Below are 19,080 nucleotides of genomic sequence, written 5' to 3'. Positions count from 1 at the left end.
TCACTTGATACTAAATTGACAGCTTTTGAAAAAGATGGACGAAAGACGGGAAAAGATGGGAAGCTCTGTAAAACTAGAGTCTAGAAACGTAAAACAAATTAATGACAAAGTGGAAATTCTGGAGAGTAAGACAGAAATTAAAGCCACAGAATTGGAAAGAGAACTAGATAATATGACTATGTTGGAATTGAGGGAGAAGGACTTTTGTTTGAGATTTAAAGAAATCCCAGAGGGTTCTGGTGAAAATAATAGAGAGAAGAATTATTAAATTCTTCTTGGATGTGGAGGATATAAAGGCAGAAATTGACATATAGAATAAATATAAGATTTGTAAGAATAGAAAATATTCCAAGGGATGTTTTGGTACACTTTGCCAGGGAAAAGACAAGGAATGAATAACTTACTACAAAACTTAATATTGATAATACAGATATAATCGGGTGAAATCTAGCAGGTTCTGACAGGTTCTGGACAACTGGTAGAGGAAATTTTGAGCAGTTCAGAGAACCAGTAGCAGACATTTTGAGTAGTTTGGAGAACTGGCAAATACCACCTCTGGCTGGCCCCAGAGTGGGATGGGAATAGAGATTTTGCAATATCCTTCCCCCAGGAGTGGGGAGGGAATGGGAATTTTGCAGTATCCTTCCCCTGCCATGCCCACCAAGCCACGCCCACCAAGCCACACCATGCCCACCAAGCCACGCCCACAGAACTGGTAGTAAAAAAAATTGGATTTCACCACTGGATATAATCATTCTTAAAGAAATTCCTATTAGAATTTTGCATAAGACAAAAGAGTTTGAGAGATTAAAGCAGAAACATCATATTTTGATGGGACAAATTAGAAAGTGTAATTTTTTTGCTTTTAAACAGCAGAGGTTTTGATTGAATACTATCCAGAAAGCAAGGGAATTTCTAGAAAAATTCAAAGAGGAATTTAAGGATATTTAAATGGAGGTATCAGAGCAGATTAATCAAAACTACAACAGGTGCAACAGGAAACAAAGGAATGATACTGAACTAGGAACTACAGGTATTGATTTTTCTAAATTTGGGGCTTAATTATGGAACACAATTGCTTAACATAAAATATAAATGAAACAAATGCTCTCCAAAACAGAAAAAAACAATAAGTGTTTAAAAAACTTAAAACAAGTTATAATTCACCTATAAGAGACACATATTAGAAAAAAGGACATGCAATATTTGAATTATACAAATTTTGAGTGAATAATTTATTTCAATAGGTACAAAAGAAAGGAAATAAATGGAGTTATTTTGTGTATAAATCCCCAAATAAAAAGTCAGAATTTGTACTGACTTCTGAACATGGTAGATTTGTTGGGGTGGAAGTTAATATATACGGGACTAAAGTTTTGATAATGGCTTTGATTATGCCCCAAATATCTAAAGAAATAACATTTATCGAGAATTACAGAGACAGAATATAGATGAACTAATAATCCTTGATTTACAACTATTTGTTCGATGACTGAAGTTATAATGATGCTGAAAAAAGGACTTATGACCCATGCCTGAAGTTGTGGTCACTGCAGCATTTCTTCAGTCACATGATCAAAATTTGGACACTTGGCAGCCCATCTGCAGTTCCAATCATGGGGCACTGCAATTTTCCCAATCACCTATCTTCAATTATCTTTGCGTTTTTGACCACCCTGACAGTGGCACTTGATGGGGACAGGGGCTAAAATGGAGGTCCAAGGTTTTCAGTCCTGCCCTTAGTCTCTACTTCAGCCTCAGCACTGCTGCTGCCGCCACTGAGAAATGTGTCCTCAAGCCCCACACTGCAGCCAGACATGCCAGCACCATTGTGCAAAGCCTTAGTTGCCCCTGCTGCCCTGCACTCCCTAGGCTCTGTTACACCCTACTAATCTTCGCTGCCTCACACCCACACCCTTCTCCAAACCTTACATAGCCTTACATTCTCGCAATAGCAATAGCACTTAGTCTTATATACACCTTTACAGTGCTTTACAACCCTCTCTAAGCAGTTTACAAAGGCAACATATTGCCCCCCAACAATCTGGGTCCTGATTTTACCGACCTCGGAAGGATGGAAGGCTGAGTCAACCTTGAGCCTGGTGAGATTCAAACTGCCAAATTGCAGGCAGCCAGCAGTCAGCAGAAGTAGCCTGCAGTACTGCATTCTAACCACTGCGCCACCGCAGTAATCCTTCAGAAACCTTTTGGTCCTCTTTACATCTCACCAAAATAGGCCCACAATTTGGAGAACAGCAAGAGTCCTGTTCTTGCAGTGCTTTGGAAGATCTTATTCTCCAAATTCTTCCACTTCTTCTCCAAATAATCACTCGATTTGGAAAAGGAATGGTGCATGCAATTTGGAGAATCACAAATCACAGCAGCACTTCCCACAATCTACGTGCGGTCTCCCAGGGCCTTCCCCAACACCCATGGATAAGCCCCCGCCCCCCGAGTTCCTTACATAAGATTCCCTCTGCTTAATGACCCACAATTTTCTGGTAAAATACAGCAGCCAGGACTACTGGGATTGAAGTTGCTAAATGACATAGTCATGTGATATCTCTCTTTATGACTGTATCACTTAGTGACCAAAATTCTGGTGCCAAGTGTGGTTGTAAGTGGAGGACTCCTATATAACAATAAGAAAAGTTTCTGAAGCTATAAAAAAAATTCAACTAGACAAGTTCCTGGACTAGATGGAATATCAGGGTCTTATTAGAAATGTTTTGAAGGTGAACTTTTGCATACTTTACAAAAATTATGAACTCAATCCTACAGGGAGGAAATATATCAGAGAGCTGGAAGAAGGCCAGTAGCATTATTTATTTATTTATTTATCTATTTATTTATTGGTTCAATTTATATGCCACCCTTCTGCAGAGACTCAGGGCGGCTTACAATGCGTTAAGCAATAGCCTTCATACTTTTGTATAAACCTGCTTAGTAGGGCTTTGCCCCCCCCCCCAAGCGGTGTTCTTTTTTATACAAAGTCAGTTTATTGCCCCCATAATCCGGGTCCTCATTTTACCTACCTCGAAAGGATGGAAGGCTGAGTCAACCTTGAGCCTGGTGAGATTTGAACTTGCAGTAATTGCAGGCAGCTGGTGCTACTTAATAGCACTTTAGTCTGCTGTGCCACCAATACTCAAAGAGGGACAAGATCTGACTTTAACAAGAAATTATAGACCTATATCATTACTGGATAATCACTGCAAGTTGCTCACAATTATTCTATTTCTAGTTATTTTAATTGGGAACAACTTGCAGTAATTATGCAGTTATTGTTGCAGTGTTAAACTCAAGGCCTGTGGGCCGGATCCAAACCACAGGGTGCTTAGATCTGGCTTGTGAGGCCTCCCCGGAAACAGCAAAGGACCAGCCTGCGGTGCCTCTGCCAGCGAAAATGGAACTCGGGAACCCCTGGCATGAGTGACGTTAAGATGGCCATGCCCACCCTGGCCATGCCCCCCACAGCCCACCCAAGGTCAAAAACAACCCTGATCAGTGGTGGGTTTCAAATTTTTTTACTACCAGTTCTGTGGGCAAAGCTTGGTGGGCGTGGCTTGGTGGGCATGGCAGGGGAAGGATACTGTAAAATCTCCATTCCCACCCCACTCCAGGAGAAGGATACTGTAAAATCTCCATTCCCTTCCCAATCCAGGGGAAGGTTACTTCAAAATCCCCATTTCCTCTCGATCAGCTGGGACTTGGGAGGCAGAGAATAGATGGGGGGGTGGGGCCAATCAGAATTTTTACTACCGGTTCTCTGAACTACTCAAAATTTTCGCTATCAGTTCTCCAGAACTGTTCAGTACCTCCTGAAACCCACCTCTGACCCTGATGCAGTCCTCAATGAAATCGAGTTTGACACCCTTGTTCTAGTTGATAAACTGAAAATAATTTTGCAAGTATTTATTGACGAGGATCAATGTGGGATTTTACCTAAAAGACAAATAAAGGGCAATGTTAGAAATGTGTTGGGTATTTTAGAATGTTTGGAACAACATAACGAAAAACAGACTGTATTGATCTTCTTAGATGCAGAGAAGGCCTTTGACAATTTGAACTGGGCTTTCTTGTTCAAGGTTTTGGAAAATATAGATTTTGGAAAGAAGCTTATAAAATGGGAAAGATTGATTTACACTTCACAGAAAGCACGAATAATTGTTAATGGAGATATAACAAAACCCCGTGAGATACAAAAAGGAACAAGACAGTAATGCCCGTTGTCTCCTCTTTTATTTATTGAAATAAAGTTCTTGAAATACTGAATAGAACTATAAGACAACACTTATTTATTTATTTCTCTGTTTTATATGGCTGCCCATCTCCCCACTTAATTATTCTGGGCAGGATATTATAAAGTTGAAAACAATATATACAAACCTTAAAATTATAAAAGGCACAAAGCAAGATAAAATCAGATTGGCCAAAGAGCAGATGGTAATTACACTGAAGCCATCTCAATATTTTCCCCATCCCTTAGGGTCTCTAGGCTTGATCACACAACTAGATCTTGAGGGACTCCCAGAAGGTTAAAAGGGATGAAGCCAGCGTCACTTTGGGGAAAAAGCATGTTCCATAAAGTGAGTTCCATGGAAGCCCCAGGCTTAACGTCATAACCAGGTCTTGAGTACTGTCTGGACTATCAAAAAGGATTTAGCTAATTTAATTTTGGAGGAAAGAATGTTCCATAATGGGCACCACAGCAGAGAAGGTATGGGCTGATGTAGCTGGGGAGATGTGGTTCTTCAGGTAGCCCAGACCAGGGGTGCTATTCAGTAGGTTCTCACAGGTTCTGGAGAACCGGTAGTGGAAATTTTGAGTAGTTCAGAGACCGGCAAATGCCACCTCTGGCTGGCCCCAGAGTGGGGTGGGAATGGGGATTTTGCAATATTCCCCTGCCACGCCCACCAAGCCACACCCACAGAACCTGTAGTAAAAAAAATTGGATTTCCCCACTGGCCCAGACCCATGCTATGAAGGGCTTTAAAGTTTAAAGGGCAGTGCAACCCCATTTAACATCAAAAATGGCATAGCTATGGAACCAGTAGGCCATCAAATCTAAATCCACTCTGTCTTGCTCAGCTGAAACTCATAGATTACAGACACTAGGATAAAATGTTCATGGCATCTTTTAGATTCTGCTTATCATGACACTGAGTTCATTATAATCTGTTGGGTTTGGGAGTTTTGTGGGTTTTTTTTTTTGTAATTAAGATTATGTTCAATTACCTTTAGTTTTGTATCTCTTAAAATCAAGAATTCTGCCATCACGTGGTAATTTTTCTCATGTTTGTTACTTCTAACAATTGGTATCAATCGTGGACAGCTGTTTCCTCCTGTGATTTTATATTCATCATACTTACCTACCTCTTCGTTATTCTCCTGTTTCTGAGTTCTCATACTCTGAAGATTAGTGTATAAATCACACATTGTAGATTTCAGAAACCTATTAAAGTGATGGCTTAATAAACCTTCCTATGGCAATACCCTCCTTTTTTTCTATAGCACACAAATCAGAGTTTTCACGTCAAACCTCCATAGGATTCAGTTTAAAAACCTCATAATCAAAGCAAACAGATTTTTGCCAGACCTTGTGAAGTTCAGTTCATTCACCCCAGCAATCCCTTACCTTATCCAATTCTGCCAGACCACAGATCCAGAAACAAATCTTTGCTATCCAACACAACTTGCGTAGCCAGTTATTTTTTGACCCTTTCCAGTCCTCTGCCCCATAATGCAGAAGAGTACCAACTAAACCCACAGGATCTTCAGCTTCCGTCTTACAACTTCAATACCGATGGCGATATAACTGTAGAAATAATCTTCGCCTTATGACCATGATTGAAACCAGAATTTCAAGGCAGTTCTTAAGGGAGCTGCACCCAATTTTATGACCTTTTGTGCCAAATTGTTAAGCAAACCACTCTACTTGTTAAGTGAATCACATGTTGTTAAGCAAAAATCTGGTTTCTCCCACTGTAAGTCACTTTTTTCAGTGCTGCTGTCACTTTGAGTGGTCACTAAACAAATGGTTGTAAGTCAAGGACTACCTGTAATTGCTTCTCTAGTATTAGTTGTCTCCGCTTGGAAAGAACAATTATTAGTTCTTTTGCGACTTCCCTGATCCATACCTAGTAAATACATTTCACAAGTCAGTGATTCTGGCTGGTACAAGTTGTTGAAGGTCCTCATAGTAGGGAGTCATTGATTGCCACAATTTTATTGTCTTCTTGCACAGTAGAGCTCCATCTTCTCTATTCTTTCCTCTCTTCAACAATGCGTCTTTTTCTTCTACTGAAGACAGTCGTAATTGCCAACTCTCAGGACACCCACCCACTGCAAACAGAGCTTTTCAAAATATAACCTTTTCTTCCCACACAACTGAGCTCAGTTGTTCAGAACACAATTCCCTAGTCATTCATTTGGCTTCTTGACTCTTCTTCCCATTGAATTCTGCCACCAAAGTCCTGTTCATTTTGTTTGCTTCTCCAGAAGGCCTGCTGCCGGGAAACTGCATGAATTCAAATAGTTTTATATACATTTCTTCCTAACATAACCCTTTTTAATTGTGAGTGAGCTGCATTGAAAAACTGTGTACCTTGCTTATGAATTGGTTTGAAAATACAAAATTAAGGAGACTCCCATTAAATTTAAATTAGATGAATTTCTCCTGATTTCTATTATACAAAGTCTATAACTGTCATCACATTTATTATAGCTTAAATAATACAGATGCCGCATTTCATATTTTGCACATTACTAACGAAAATTGCATGCTTCAATTCCTGTCCTCCCATGCTCTCACCAGACTAACAAAAGTGATGTTTAAAAATAACTATACAGATCTCAAAGCAAGAAAGCATATATACCAAGCCAGTACATGCTTCAGAGCTTCTTAGCAATATATTCCTCCCTGTTCTTTGAATTGTCTATATGTATAATGAAAATTCAGAAATAGCTTTCCAAGAAAATGGGACATGAAATGAAAATATCATCATCAAAAGCATCTATAAAACTGTTCATTTAGCACCAAATGGCCATGAATTTCAAAAAGATGCTGTTGTTTGGATTGCACAGGGACAGAGTCCAAGTATAAAAAGGAAATCAAACACAAAAATGTTATTTGCTTATACTCTGCCCATCACAAGATTTTATTTCTCTTTTACTTCACCACCATCAAATAATACAGTCCTTTTTAAGACTAATTTTCCTTGATTTCAGTAATACCCAGAAGACCCTAGAAAATAGAATGGGATACACTGATAGACCTCCTTATGATTTGCATATCCAGGGGTTAAATTACCATAATGCAGTCTTTATCAACCTGAGGATTCTTGAAATAATTTTCAGGTCTCAGGGACCATCTGCATAAAAATTGCAATACATACACACACACACACCAAAACATCATGGTGCAACTCTCTTCTAACTTAAACAATCTGTGTTTCACAATATTTATAACAACAGCCAAGTGGCAGGCAGTTGTGCATACAATTTTTCAGTATTGTGTTAGTAATATGTAGTGCACAAAGACACAAAAAACAAATAATTATTTGCTGACTTCGTGCAGAATCCTTAGCAATCCCCCTCGGATCTTTACAGTTCTAAGGAACCCTCCACTAAGAAACCTTCTGTGACAGAATCCCCAATCTGTCTCAGTGACTGTTTTTTTCATTTCTACATCTACATTATCACATAGAATGAATCATGAGTTCTAGCCCCTAATTTGTAACATTTCAATCAGAATTATGATGGAAGGGAAGGGAAGGGAAGGGAAGGGAGGAGAGGAGAGGAGAGGAGAGGAGAGGAGAGAAGAGAAGAGAAGAGAAGAGAAGAGAATTTTGAGATCCATTTTAGTAATTCCTCTGTGTTTTAATACCACTTTAAGATTAGAAGATGGTTGGTTTATCATCTAAATTTTGGAGCTAAAAGTAATCCATTTTCCATCAGAATTAACTCTATTAGTATTTTGAATACCAGAGTTTCCAAAAATATTAAAATTTTTACCAAGGAGCTGAGTTACCCACTGAAGAGCTACAATCAGTACAATATGAAAATGCTAATTCTGATCAAGCAACAATTTCAGGATGAGATTTGCAACAGGAAGAGAACCAGCTTTACCAATATAAGCTCTAAGAAATTCAGTTGAAACCAGTTAAACCAAGGTCTCTCATTTCAACTGTTTCCATAAAAATATGTTGTGGTCACATTGCAAATCTGCATATCATATTCATTTAATGAACAGTCTTTATTTGCTTCAGTTTTGTATAGCAGCTGTGAATCATTAAAGGTGTTTGCATCATTAACTAGGACCTGAAATGCAGACTTAAGTGATATATGCATGTAAAAACTTGAAAAGTATAGCGTGGGAGTGATGTTTAGAGACAAAAATGTTAATTATGTCCCACAATTGTGATTCCAGAGATTACAGTGAACTAATATCTAAATTTTTTTGGTCCATCTGATCTGACAAAATTACAAAAAAAGAAAAAAACAGTTTATCTTACTTCATAAAATGAGACTCACATTTAGAATATATAGACACTTACAAAGATCTATAAAGATGCTTAGACCTTTCATTCAATCTAAGTTCAAATACAACTTTAATTGTGGTCTGGATCTGATACCAACTCTTATCCTATCTTTAGTACAGGTAGTCCTCGACATAAAACTGTTCACTTAATGACCATTCAAAGTTACAATGGCACTGAAAAAGGTGACTTATGACCATTTTTTCACATATATGACCGTTGCAACATTCCCATGGTCACGTGATTTACATTTGGATGTTTGACAACTGACCACATTTATGGCAGTTACAGCATTCCAGGGTCATGTGATCACCTTCTGACAAGCAAAGTCAGTGGGGAAGCCAGATTCACTTAACAACCGTGTTACCCATTTAACAACTGCAGTGATTCACTTAATTAATGTGGCAAGAAAAAGTCATAAAATAGAGCAAAACTCACTTAACAAATTTCTCACTTAGCAACATATGCTTTGGGCTCAATTGCGGTCGTAAATTGAGGATTACCTGTAGTAGCTTCCATGTTTCTTCAATGTTGCAAGACCTTTTAGGAATACATTTACCAGTCTTTATCTTTATTCTAAATAACTTTATTTATTGCATCTTGGCCAGAGTTTAATTGACATCAGAAGTTAAAACTCTTCTGAACTGTGCTGGTTCAGCAAGCACCTTCCTTTGTTGTTCTTAGCATTTCTATTGAGGATTGTACTTCGTTCGGCTTGATTGCTTCTCTAAGTATTCACCATTATTAAACCCCTTTTCATTTTGATTATTTGTGTGCTTTCTATAAGACTAAATTAATCAAATATATGTAAATAAAAGCCCATCACTTATTTTTAAAAGGAAATGTTTTTACTACAAATAAACAACGTTCTTCATAGGAACTTTTTCTTACACTATTTTATTTTTAAAAATAGAAATTCATAAGAGTTACGATCTCCTGTTGGCAGTCTTTTGTACAGAAACAGATAATTCACTTCCTAGTCTTTGGATAAAATCCAAGATCAGTAGACTGATCTTTCCCCATCTTGTTCTTGGTTCTAAAAACCACAAAGGAAAACCTACCACTAGCCATCAGCTTTGCTGTTTCCATCCCAGTCAGCCACAGACCAAAACAATTCAGTACAAATCTGCTAAGCCAGTATTTCTAACAATGCATATTTAAGAATGTTTATGGAGATTCTCAATCATCCTGCTCATGGTTGTCCCAAAGGTATATTTCAAAAGGCAACTGGACTTACTTTCTTTTTTCCTTTAAAAGCATTTTGCTTAGCATGCAAGAAGCTTCTTCAGTTCTGTCTGAATAGTGAGGAATAGAAGGATTTATATTCTTTGCAGTCATCTGGTCATTAGCACTCTGAAAGTTGGTCATTAGTCCCAAGTTGTTGTGGCCACTTGGGAATTTATCTGTACACTCAGGGTCACCTGAATCAGAGTGCAGATGGGTCTGGAATCTTCTTGGGACTGCTGAAAGGACTGTGTTGTAGACAGAAGATAGGTGATGTCATATTCCTCCCTGTCTGTTGAGAGAGGGCTGTTCAATTTTAATGCGAAGGCTTCTTTGATTCTTCTTTCAAACCAGTAGTACTCTCTGTCCAGATTGTGGAGTTTGCTGTCTTCAAAAAAAAAGTGATCTTTCTCTGTCAGATGCAGGTAGATTGCTGAATCTTGTCCTGATGGGTTTGTTCTCCTATGTTGTGTGATGCAATTGTGAAGTGGTTGTTTTGTTTCCCCAATGTAGATGTGCAGATCGACATTGCAGATCTGTAATTTGGGATATGAACTGCAGATTGTTCTGTTTCATCCTGGGCTATAACATACACATTCTTAGCAAAACTGCTAAGTTTATAAATAAGGTGAGAATCCATTATATGGAACAGATCAGAGTATCATGTAAAGGCAATGTATTTATCTGAATGTTGATTCTTTGTGTTTAGCATATATCTATTTTATTACTGCTTTTTCTTTTACCTATTTTATCCTGGAAATAGATCTTGTATTTTACCTTTATTTTTTTTTTAATATGGCCGTAAGGCTAATCAATCAATAAACTACTTAACACATATCAATGTATTCCTATTTTACTTTAAAATATTGCACAGAGATTAAGCACAACTTTATAATTTGATTCTATTTTGAGACCTAGCTGTATCTCTTATACATGGTAATTAACTAAAACCTCCTTTTTATCAACATAAATCTTTGCCTGAAAAATCTAGAGCAAAGATCTTGCACTCAGTGATATATAAGACCAATTGGATTTTATAAGTGGTAGAAGGAGAAATATCCTTCAGCAAAGTACTGTATTTCTAATGCAGACAAGATATAATAAATGTTGTGAAAGCTACAACCTCAAGGTTTCCTCAAGGCTGTTTGAGACCTCTTGTGTCCTGTTCCTTGTAGATTGACATGGGGACCCTAAAGGCCTTCTAAACATCCAATTTTTATAAATAGAATAGAATAGAATTTTTTATTGGCCAAGTGTGATTGGACACACAAGGAATTTGTCTTGGTGTATATGCTCTCAGTGTACATAAAAGAAAATATACGTTCATCAAGAATCATAAGGTACAATGTTACGTTATTGTAAAGAAACTGTCAAAAGAGGAGAAATCCTTACTGTTAAATTCGGTGAGCATAGGAATGAGAGAGGCAATTTACAAAACCCTGCAGGGCCATAACACTTATATTTATTTTCCTTATCAGATGAACATTTCTTGCCCTGATATAGAAAGCTTAAGAGAAAAGGAAGCCTTCTCTGAATTAATAGTTAAGGCACCAGTAGTAGTTCTTGAAGCATTTGAATCAACGTATAGTCCTGAGGTGGCAGAAACTGCTTGAATCAAAGGATTCTTCCAAGTGGTTACATTGAATTGATCTCATGAAGTCAGAAACCTAGATAAGGATTATCCTTCTCACCACCACTACCATCTCCCTTACCTAATAATTAATCTTAATGGACATGCTGGTCATCCAAAGTAGGAAACATGGTTAACTTAAAACCTGATCAGATTGCTCCAGACAGACTAGACATTAAAAAAAACTTCCCTGTAAAACTGATTTGTATATTTGCTTACAGGCCTTTGGTGAGGGAGAAGGAAACTGACTCCTTATATCGTCACTCTTGGCATCTTTTACCTTTATTTTATGTGGTTGATTTTATTGTGATTTCTTTGATTGTTGTAAGCCACACACATATAGAATAGAATAACAGAATTGGAAGGGACCTTGGAGGTCTTTTAGTCCAACCCTCTGCTTAGGCAGGAAACCGTACACCACTTCAGACAAATGGTGATCCAACCTCTTCTTAAAAATTTCCAGTGTTGGAGCATTCACAATTTCTGGAGGCAAGTTGTTCCACTTATTAATTGTTCTAATTGTCAGGAAATTTCTCCTTAGTTCTAAGTTGCTTCTCTCCTTGATTAGTTTTCACCCATTGCTTCTTGTCCTACTCTCAGGTGCTTTGGAGAAGAGCTTGACTTCCTCTTCTTTGTGGCAACCCCTGAGATATTGGAACACTGCTATTATGTCTCCCCTAGTCCTTCTTTTCATTGAACTAGACATACCCAGTTCCTGCAACCATTGTTCATACTTTAGCTTCCAGTCCCCTAATCATCTTTGTTGCTCTTCTCTGCACTCTTGCTAGTCTCAACATCTTTTTTATATCGTGGTGACCAAAACTGAATGCAGTATTCCAAGTGTGGCCTTACCAAGGAATTTATAAAGTGGTATTAACACTTCATGTGAACTTGATTCTATCCCTGTTTATGCAGCCTAGAAACTGTGTTAGCTTTTTTGGCAGCTGCTGCACATTGCTGGCTCATATTTAAATGGTTGTCCACTAGAAGTCCAAGATCCCTCTCTCAGTTACTATTGAGCAAGTACCACATATACTGTACCTGTGCATTTTGTTTTTCTTGCCTAAATGTAGAACCTTACTTTTTTCATCATTGGATTTCATTTTGTGAGATAGCGCCCAATGTTCAAGTCTGTCAAGATCCTTCTGTATCTTAAGCCTATCTTCCGGAGTGTTGGCTATTCCCGCCTGCTTGGTGTCATCTGCAAATTTGATGAGTTCTCCATCTATCCCCTCCTCCAAGTCATATAGTTGTTGTGAGTCAGGCAGCAAACAAGTTTAAATAATAATAATATAGTAAAATATATATTAAAGAGCAGGTTTAATTGGCAATATCCAAAACTTTTTAAAAAAATCTTGGATAAAATCACCTTGTAGTGACTAGAGGTTCTTTATCAGCTAAATTCTGGATATTAGTAGGACTTCTCTAAGTAATTCCATACATGGTGTGTTTTAATAAAAGAAAAAGAAAAACTTGTTATTCACTGAGCTCCCATAATATTGTATAAGGAGTCAGGAGCAACACTGAATCAGCATTGCTATACAAAGTAGGTGAATGGGGAGTGTGGCAACTGACAAGTAGTCACAGTAAGCAAAATTAAATTCTAACATAGGAGGTTTGATCTGTATAACCTATACTTACGTATTCTACTCCCCAAAGAATGCTTTACCCAGGAATGACACACTCAGACAGGGAAGTTAACGGTAAATATTTTATTTATTTATACAGATAGTCCTCAACTTACAAGTTTGTTTAGTGACCGTTCAGTTACAATACTGAAACAAGTGACTTATGACCCTTGTTTCCCCATGGTCACAAGCAACGTCCCCATGGTCACATAGTCAAAATTTGGACGCTTAGCAACTGACTCATATTTATGACAGACTGCAGTGATCTGGGGTCATGTGATCACCTTTTGCAACCTTTATGGAGAGTCTCAGTCAACCAGGTCATGGTTGTCCCAAAGGTGCTTTTTCAAGAGGCAACTGGACTTACTAGTTTTTCTTTTAAGACAATCCACTTCTCATCAGTAGTGAAATCCAAGTTCTTTTACTACCAGTTCTGTGGGCGTGGCTTGGTGGGCGTGGTGTGGCTTGGTGGGCATGGCAAGGGAAGGATACTGCAAAATCTTCATTTCCACTCCAAGGGAAGAATACTGCAAAATCCCCATTCCCTCCCCACTCCTGAGGGAAGAATACTGCAAAATCTCCATTCCCACCCCACTCTGGGGCCAGCCAGAGGTGGTATTTGCCGGTTGTCCAAACTACTCAAAATTTCCGCTACCAGTTCTCCAGAACCTGTCAGAACCTGCTGGATTTCACCCTTGCTTCTCATCCAAGCAGCTTCTTCAGCTCTTGACTGGATGGTGGGGAATGGAAGGATATATATATACTCCTTGTATATGACCAGTTGTCTGCAAGGAGTATATATCCTTCCATTTCCCACCATCCAGTCAGAGCTGAAGAAGCTTCTTGGCTGAGAAGCGAAATATCTTCAAAGAAAAACCAGAAAGCCCAGTTGCCTCTTGAAAAAGCACCTTTGGGACTTTTGCAACCTTCTCACAAGCAAAGTCAAATAGAGAAGCCACATTCACTTAACATCCAGGTCGCCAACTTAACCACTGCAATGATTTGCTTAACAACAAGGTCGTAAAATGTGGGAAAATTCACTTAACAAATGTCTCCCTCAGCAAGAGAAATGTTGGGCTGCATTGGGATAAACTACAGCTTATAATAAACTACAGCTACCTGTAGTTTATTATATAGCAAATTTGGAGGCTCCCTCAGTGAGCGATTCTTCAGCTTTTGGGAAGCTGCTTCAAAGTATTTCCTACGACCTGGGGACAATAGATGGGCCGGGGGAGGAAGGATGGCGGAGGCTGAAATCCAAGCCATCTGGAAGGAACCGGGAGGGGAAAGGCTGTCCCACAAAGGAAGCCCGGGACTCCCTTCCCAGCAGCAGCGCCCGAATGCAGAAGCGCGGGAACGGCGTGGCACGCCTGCCCTCCACAACGCATCTCCGGGTGGAAGGAAAGGTCCAGGGCTGCCACCTCGGGCACCACCCCCGGTGAGGCGGTTGAACTGAGAACCCAGACATCCAGACACGCGCCCTCCCAGTCGTTCGCCGGCCGAAGCCTCCTGCCGGCTGCTGCCTCTGCTCCTCCTTCGGGGGGGGGGGTGGGGAGAAAAAAACTGGGGTTTCCCCGCCCCGGCCAGCCCTTTCGAGAGGCAGCTGCTCGGCTTTTTGGACATGCGCAGTTGCGCCGGGGGAAAAAAGCCCCTCCCGTCCCTGTCGGAGAGCGCTCCGGAGACAGGCGAGGAAGCCGAAGAAGCCGGCGGAGGGGGGAGCAGCAGTAGAGGCAACGGCGGGCGGCTCATGGCTCCCGGAGGCTGAGCGGGAGAAGGAGGAGGGGGAGGAGGAGGAGGAGGAGGGCGGGGCGCGCGCGCGGAGCGGTGGAGGGGGGGGGCTCTTCCCCGGCCAGGCGACGGCGAGGCCCTCCCGCTGCGGGGCTCGCGACGCAACTCCGGCTGGTCTCCTCCTCCTCCTCCTCCTCCTCCCCCCTCCCTCCCCCGCGCGGCGGTGTTATGGCCTCTTGCTGGGGCGCGGAAGGGTCCCTTGCTTGGAGGTCAGCGCAGCTCCTGCTCCTCATCGCCTCCTGTTGCGGTAGGTGATGTCCGCTTTGTGTCCCGCCCGGGAAGCCGGGCTATCGCTGGACGAAACGCCGCTTCTCTTTCGGGGTCCTCCCGTCCTCCCTCCCTCCAAGCCGGCGGGACGAGACTTCCTGGCCCGGCTTTTGTTTCCGAGGAAGTCTGGGACGGCGGCGGCGGCGGCGGGCGGCCCTGCCTTTCGTCTCCCCCCCCCCGCCGCCCCCCTATCTTGCCGGGCCGTCCCCGACTTTCCCCAGGAAGGATGGTTTTCGCCGGGAATGAGTCAAAAAAGCCTCCTGGGGTTTTAAAGCAGGGCCTGGCCGCGCTGGAAGATTGCCCTTCTTCTTCTTCTTGCCCCCCCCTCTCCCCCTTTGAAATGGGGAATTGGGCTGTCAAGAGATGCCAGCCGTCCATTGTTGGTGCGGAGACAATGGGAGGACCCCTGAAACTTCGGTATGGGGGGTGGGGGGTGTCTTGGTGCTACTCTCCCCCCCCACCTCTGTTTTCTTTAACAGATTTTCATGAACCGCCAAGCGCCTTCATCCCATTTCTGTCAGCAATTACAATGCAGTACCGGAAACGTCTCTTTGGTGCCGGTGAAGTTCAATGGAAGTTAAATCTAGAAGTGTATCTAGAGCACCAGCCTTGGCAGCCTATTTTAAGATCATTTTTATATAATTCCTTCCCTGAGTGGCCGAATTTCCTCAGATTTTTTTTTTTTAAAGATATATATATATATATATTCTGCGGGGTTGGGAGATGCTAAATGTCAAATCATTTTATTTATTTATTTATTTGCATCCTGAAAATAGAGTAGCTGTTTTTAGTTTCAGAATTCTGCCTGGGAGGCTTATAAATGATCTCTTAAAAATTCCCCGGTTCTGCATCTTCTGAAATAGATGATTGGTATTTGGCAGGAGTAGACTTGGGGTGTTTTACAGGTTCTGCAACAGGAAGCTGCTTTCTGCTAACAGTTTTCAGAGCAACATTTTCAGCACTGTGCTTGGGAAGAAAGTTGATACTATATTTGTGAGGGTGGTCTCAAGGGAAGTGGCTCTTCAACACAACTTGGCTAAATGTTGAATTGCAGTTTTTAAGTAACACTACAGTCTAATAGATTGTAACGGGTAAACAGCAGGTATGGCTTGAACCTTTGGAGGAGGAATTGATTTCTGTTATTAGGAAGTCAAAGGAAATAGGTTTCAAAGCATGGCCTTTCTGTCAAGTCTGCTTTCACCCAGAGATCTGATGTAAAAGATTACGTCGAATAATATAGAGACTATACTCTTATCTGAGTTTTTGGGCATCCTGTTTTTTTCTCTTTATGAATAATAGCACATAATTTAAATCTCGGGTTTCCAGAGTGTAATTTGTGCCTTTACAGAATAGAACTGTATATTAATTGGTTGCTATAACAGTTAACATGTTAGTTTTCCACTGTGTAAAATCTGTATCCTTCCAGGGAATGTAATCTAAATCCTGAGATATTTTCTTTTATTTTGCAACTTAATTACCTCAAGATGATAAGACAAATAACCTTGAGTGCAAGAAATGGGATAGAAACTGGAAATTAATAGATAATTATTTCCCCCTGGGTCCCTGCATCACACTAAGCCATGGTTAGCTTTTAACATGTTCTGTTGAAATAGAAGAGTTCACTTACTATATTAAGCCAAAAGTAAGTAACCACATTATGAATTAATGTGATACGTAGATTCAATCTTATCTATCACTTTCTTGAAGCCAGAAGCCATAGACCAATACATTTAATTGGTGGATTGCTGCCAAAATACATAAAATCAGCTTCCTCAACATGGTACAAACCAGATGCATTGAACTCAATCCTGTTAATTCCTAGGCAGTAAATTGGGGAAATCTGGCCTAGAATTTTGAGTAAGACTGCTTCTTACTAGAATTTAATATACGCTAAATATAAAACTAATGTTCTTTGATTAGTTGAAAGTTGTTTCTGCTGTTTCACTAACAGCTAAAAACATTGATATATTGAACTATAATATTCATCATGCTTATATTTATTTTAATGCTATAGATTACACATAAACATCCTTTGATGTCCTTTGAAAAATTCTGTTTTAGAAGGCATTTATTTTGTTCTCAAAGAAGGATGAATATTAATATTTTAGTGTTCTTAATTTCCAATATTTCTGCTTTAAAACTAGAGAGGGGGCTAACTTTTTCTGTGCTTTAATCATCAGTATGAAGTTTTTGGCTGCCTTTAAAACATTTTTATGCAGTACATAAATATTTCTATTACTGTAGTTTACCAAATGATTAAAAGTAAAGGGTGTATTGTATGTGGTTGGCTTTGCCCTCTGCTTTTTAGGACTGCCAAAGTCTGGGGAAGTGGAAATAGTGGGCCTCTTGTTTACAAATTTGCAAAAGATCTTATGTATTTACATGTCTAAATTGGCTTAAAAATAATTACTTCTTCTCAAAAAACACTTGTGTTTATAGTAAGCTCTCTAAAGGGCAAGTCTGTAAGTATCTCTTAACCTCTTTATTTCTATTTATCAAAAAAAAAAAAAAATGAAAGCATTCTTACTGTTAAATTAACTTTGCATATTTCTGCAAATGATTTTCCCCCCCCTACAGGGTACATATTGTGAAACTTTGGTTTATTCTCCACAAAATAATTAATGTAATTGGCAGATCAAAAGGAATCTTAATAACTGTATTATGTTGTTCAAATAATGGGTGAACCATAAATCATACAATTAGAATTTCGGGGGGCGGGAGAATTGTAGGGGTAATATTTTAGTAGAAAAACATTGTAGTCTATTAATAATACCAACTCTCAAAATCAAGAACCAAAAGAACATGTACATAAAGTGGGAATAATTTCATGGGACAAAATAGATGTTAGAAAATTAGAAAAAAGAGGGAAGCAACATTAGCCCAAAATACTTAGCAATGTTCACCAGTTACAAAGACCAAAATCATAATCTTAATATAGACATCATCAATAAGTAGGTTATCAACTATTTGTCTTTCTGGAAGTAGATAATGAAAGTTTTAGGTTCTCTGCAGCTTTGAATACAAGCAGTACATGATGGCATTGTTGTTGAGCTGAGTTTTATTTTAACTCTGAATAAGCTAGCAGAATGATTAATGACACATCAACATGTATTTATTGTTTCACATGATCTTACTCAGAAGTAGTTATTCTGATCTAGACTGTAGATAAAAATATCCAAGGTTTCCTAATTTTATACTAGTAGTACATCTAGTAGTACATCAAGCCGCTCTTTCTTTCAAAATCTTACTATCTAGGTTGCTTTCTCATTTTATTGATCCAAACATTCCTTAATACAATGAAACCTTGTTTATGGAGTTCAACATGATGAATTTCACAAGCAGTGAAATGTCATAAAATGATGCATGATGGGAATATTACCCAGACAACATAAATTACCATGGTGTTGGTGGTCTCCAATTTAACATTCGTGAGTATAAAACATCCCCTCCTTTAAACAAGGTTTAACAATAGTCTTTGGTAAATATCCAAGAATGTAAATCTTTTCTTGAAGATTACATTATATGCTTCTATTAAAAGGTTTGCTATGAACCCTTAAGATAAAGAAGTGAGATCCCTTCTTACTTAACTTTATAAACCTGTATTGCTTTTGCAGTAATAATTCTGATATATTTAATGTATTAGGTATCCTAACAATGATTAAAGCTAATTCTGAGTCACGCTTTTCAAACATTTTAGTAACTAGCATTGTAAATGACATATGCCACTTGTAAAACATTATGGGGAAGGATAGGTAGGTTGAAGAAAAGCTCAACAGCTGCTTTTGCTCCATGGCAATTCTAATTATGTCGTGCAATGTGCCAGAGATTGCATTAAATGCCTTTTCAAAGTTGTCTTGCTTTCAGTGCTGGTGTTCTTGATGCTAAACAATGGAACAGCATGATGGCACACTTCAGGCATGGCTATATGGGCCCAGTGTTCCCTTTCTTTAATGTTCTTTGTCCTCCTCTATTTCACAATACTTAATATGCACTGAACCTCTTT

The 19,080-nt window shown here is 39.4% G+C and overlaps 1 protein-coding gene across 1 annotated transcript in view; it reads left to right on the top strand.

Annotated features, from left to right (window-relative positions):
• Positions 1-14,639: 14,639 nt before the first annotated feature.
• Positions 14,640-19,080, top strand: part of LRP12 (LDL receptor related protein 12) — a 35,341-nt gene continuing 30,900 nt past the window's right edge. The window contains exon 1 of the mRNA XM_034422174.3: positions 14,640-15,057. Within this exon, the coding sequence (XP_034278065.1) occupies positions 14,979-15,057 (79 nt within the window). The 5' untranslated portion in view covers positions 14,640-14,978. The remainder of the gene's footprint in view (positions 15,058-19,080) is intronic.

The sequence above is a fragment of the Pantherophis guttatus genome, chromosome 3 (assembly GCF_059756535.1).
Source record: "Pantherophis guttatus breed Tessera chromosome 3, ASM5975653v1, whole genome shotgun sequence".
Taxonomy (NCBI): domain Eukaryota; kingdom Metazoa; phylum Chordata; class Lepidosauria; order Squamata; family Colubridae; genus Pantherophis; species Pantherophis guttatus.
The sequence above is the reverse complement of the archived record's forward strand: the minus strand, read 5'-3'. Positions and strand labels throughout refer to the sequence as shown.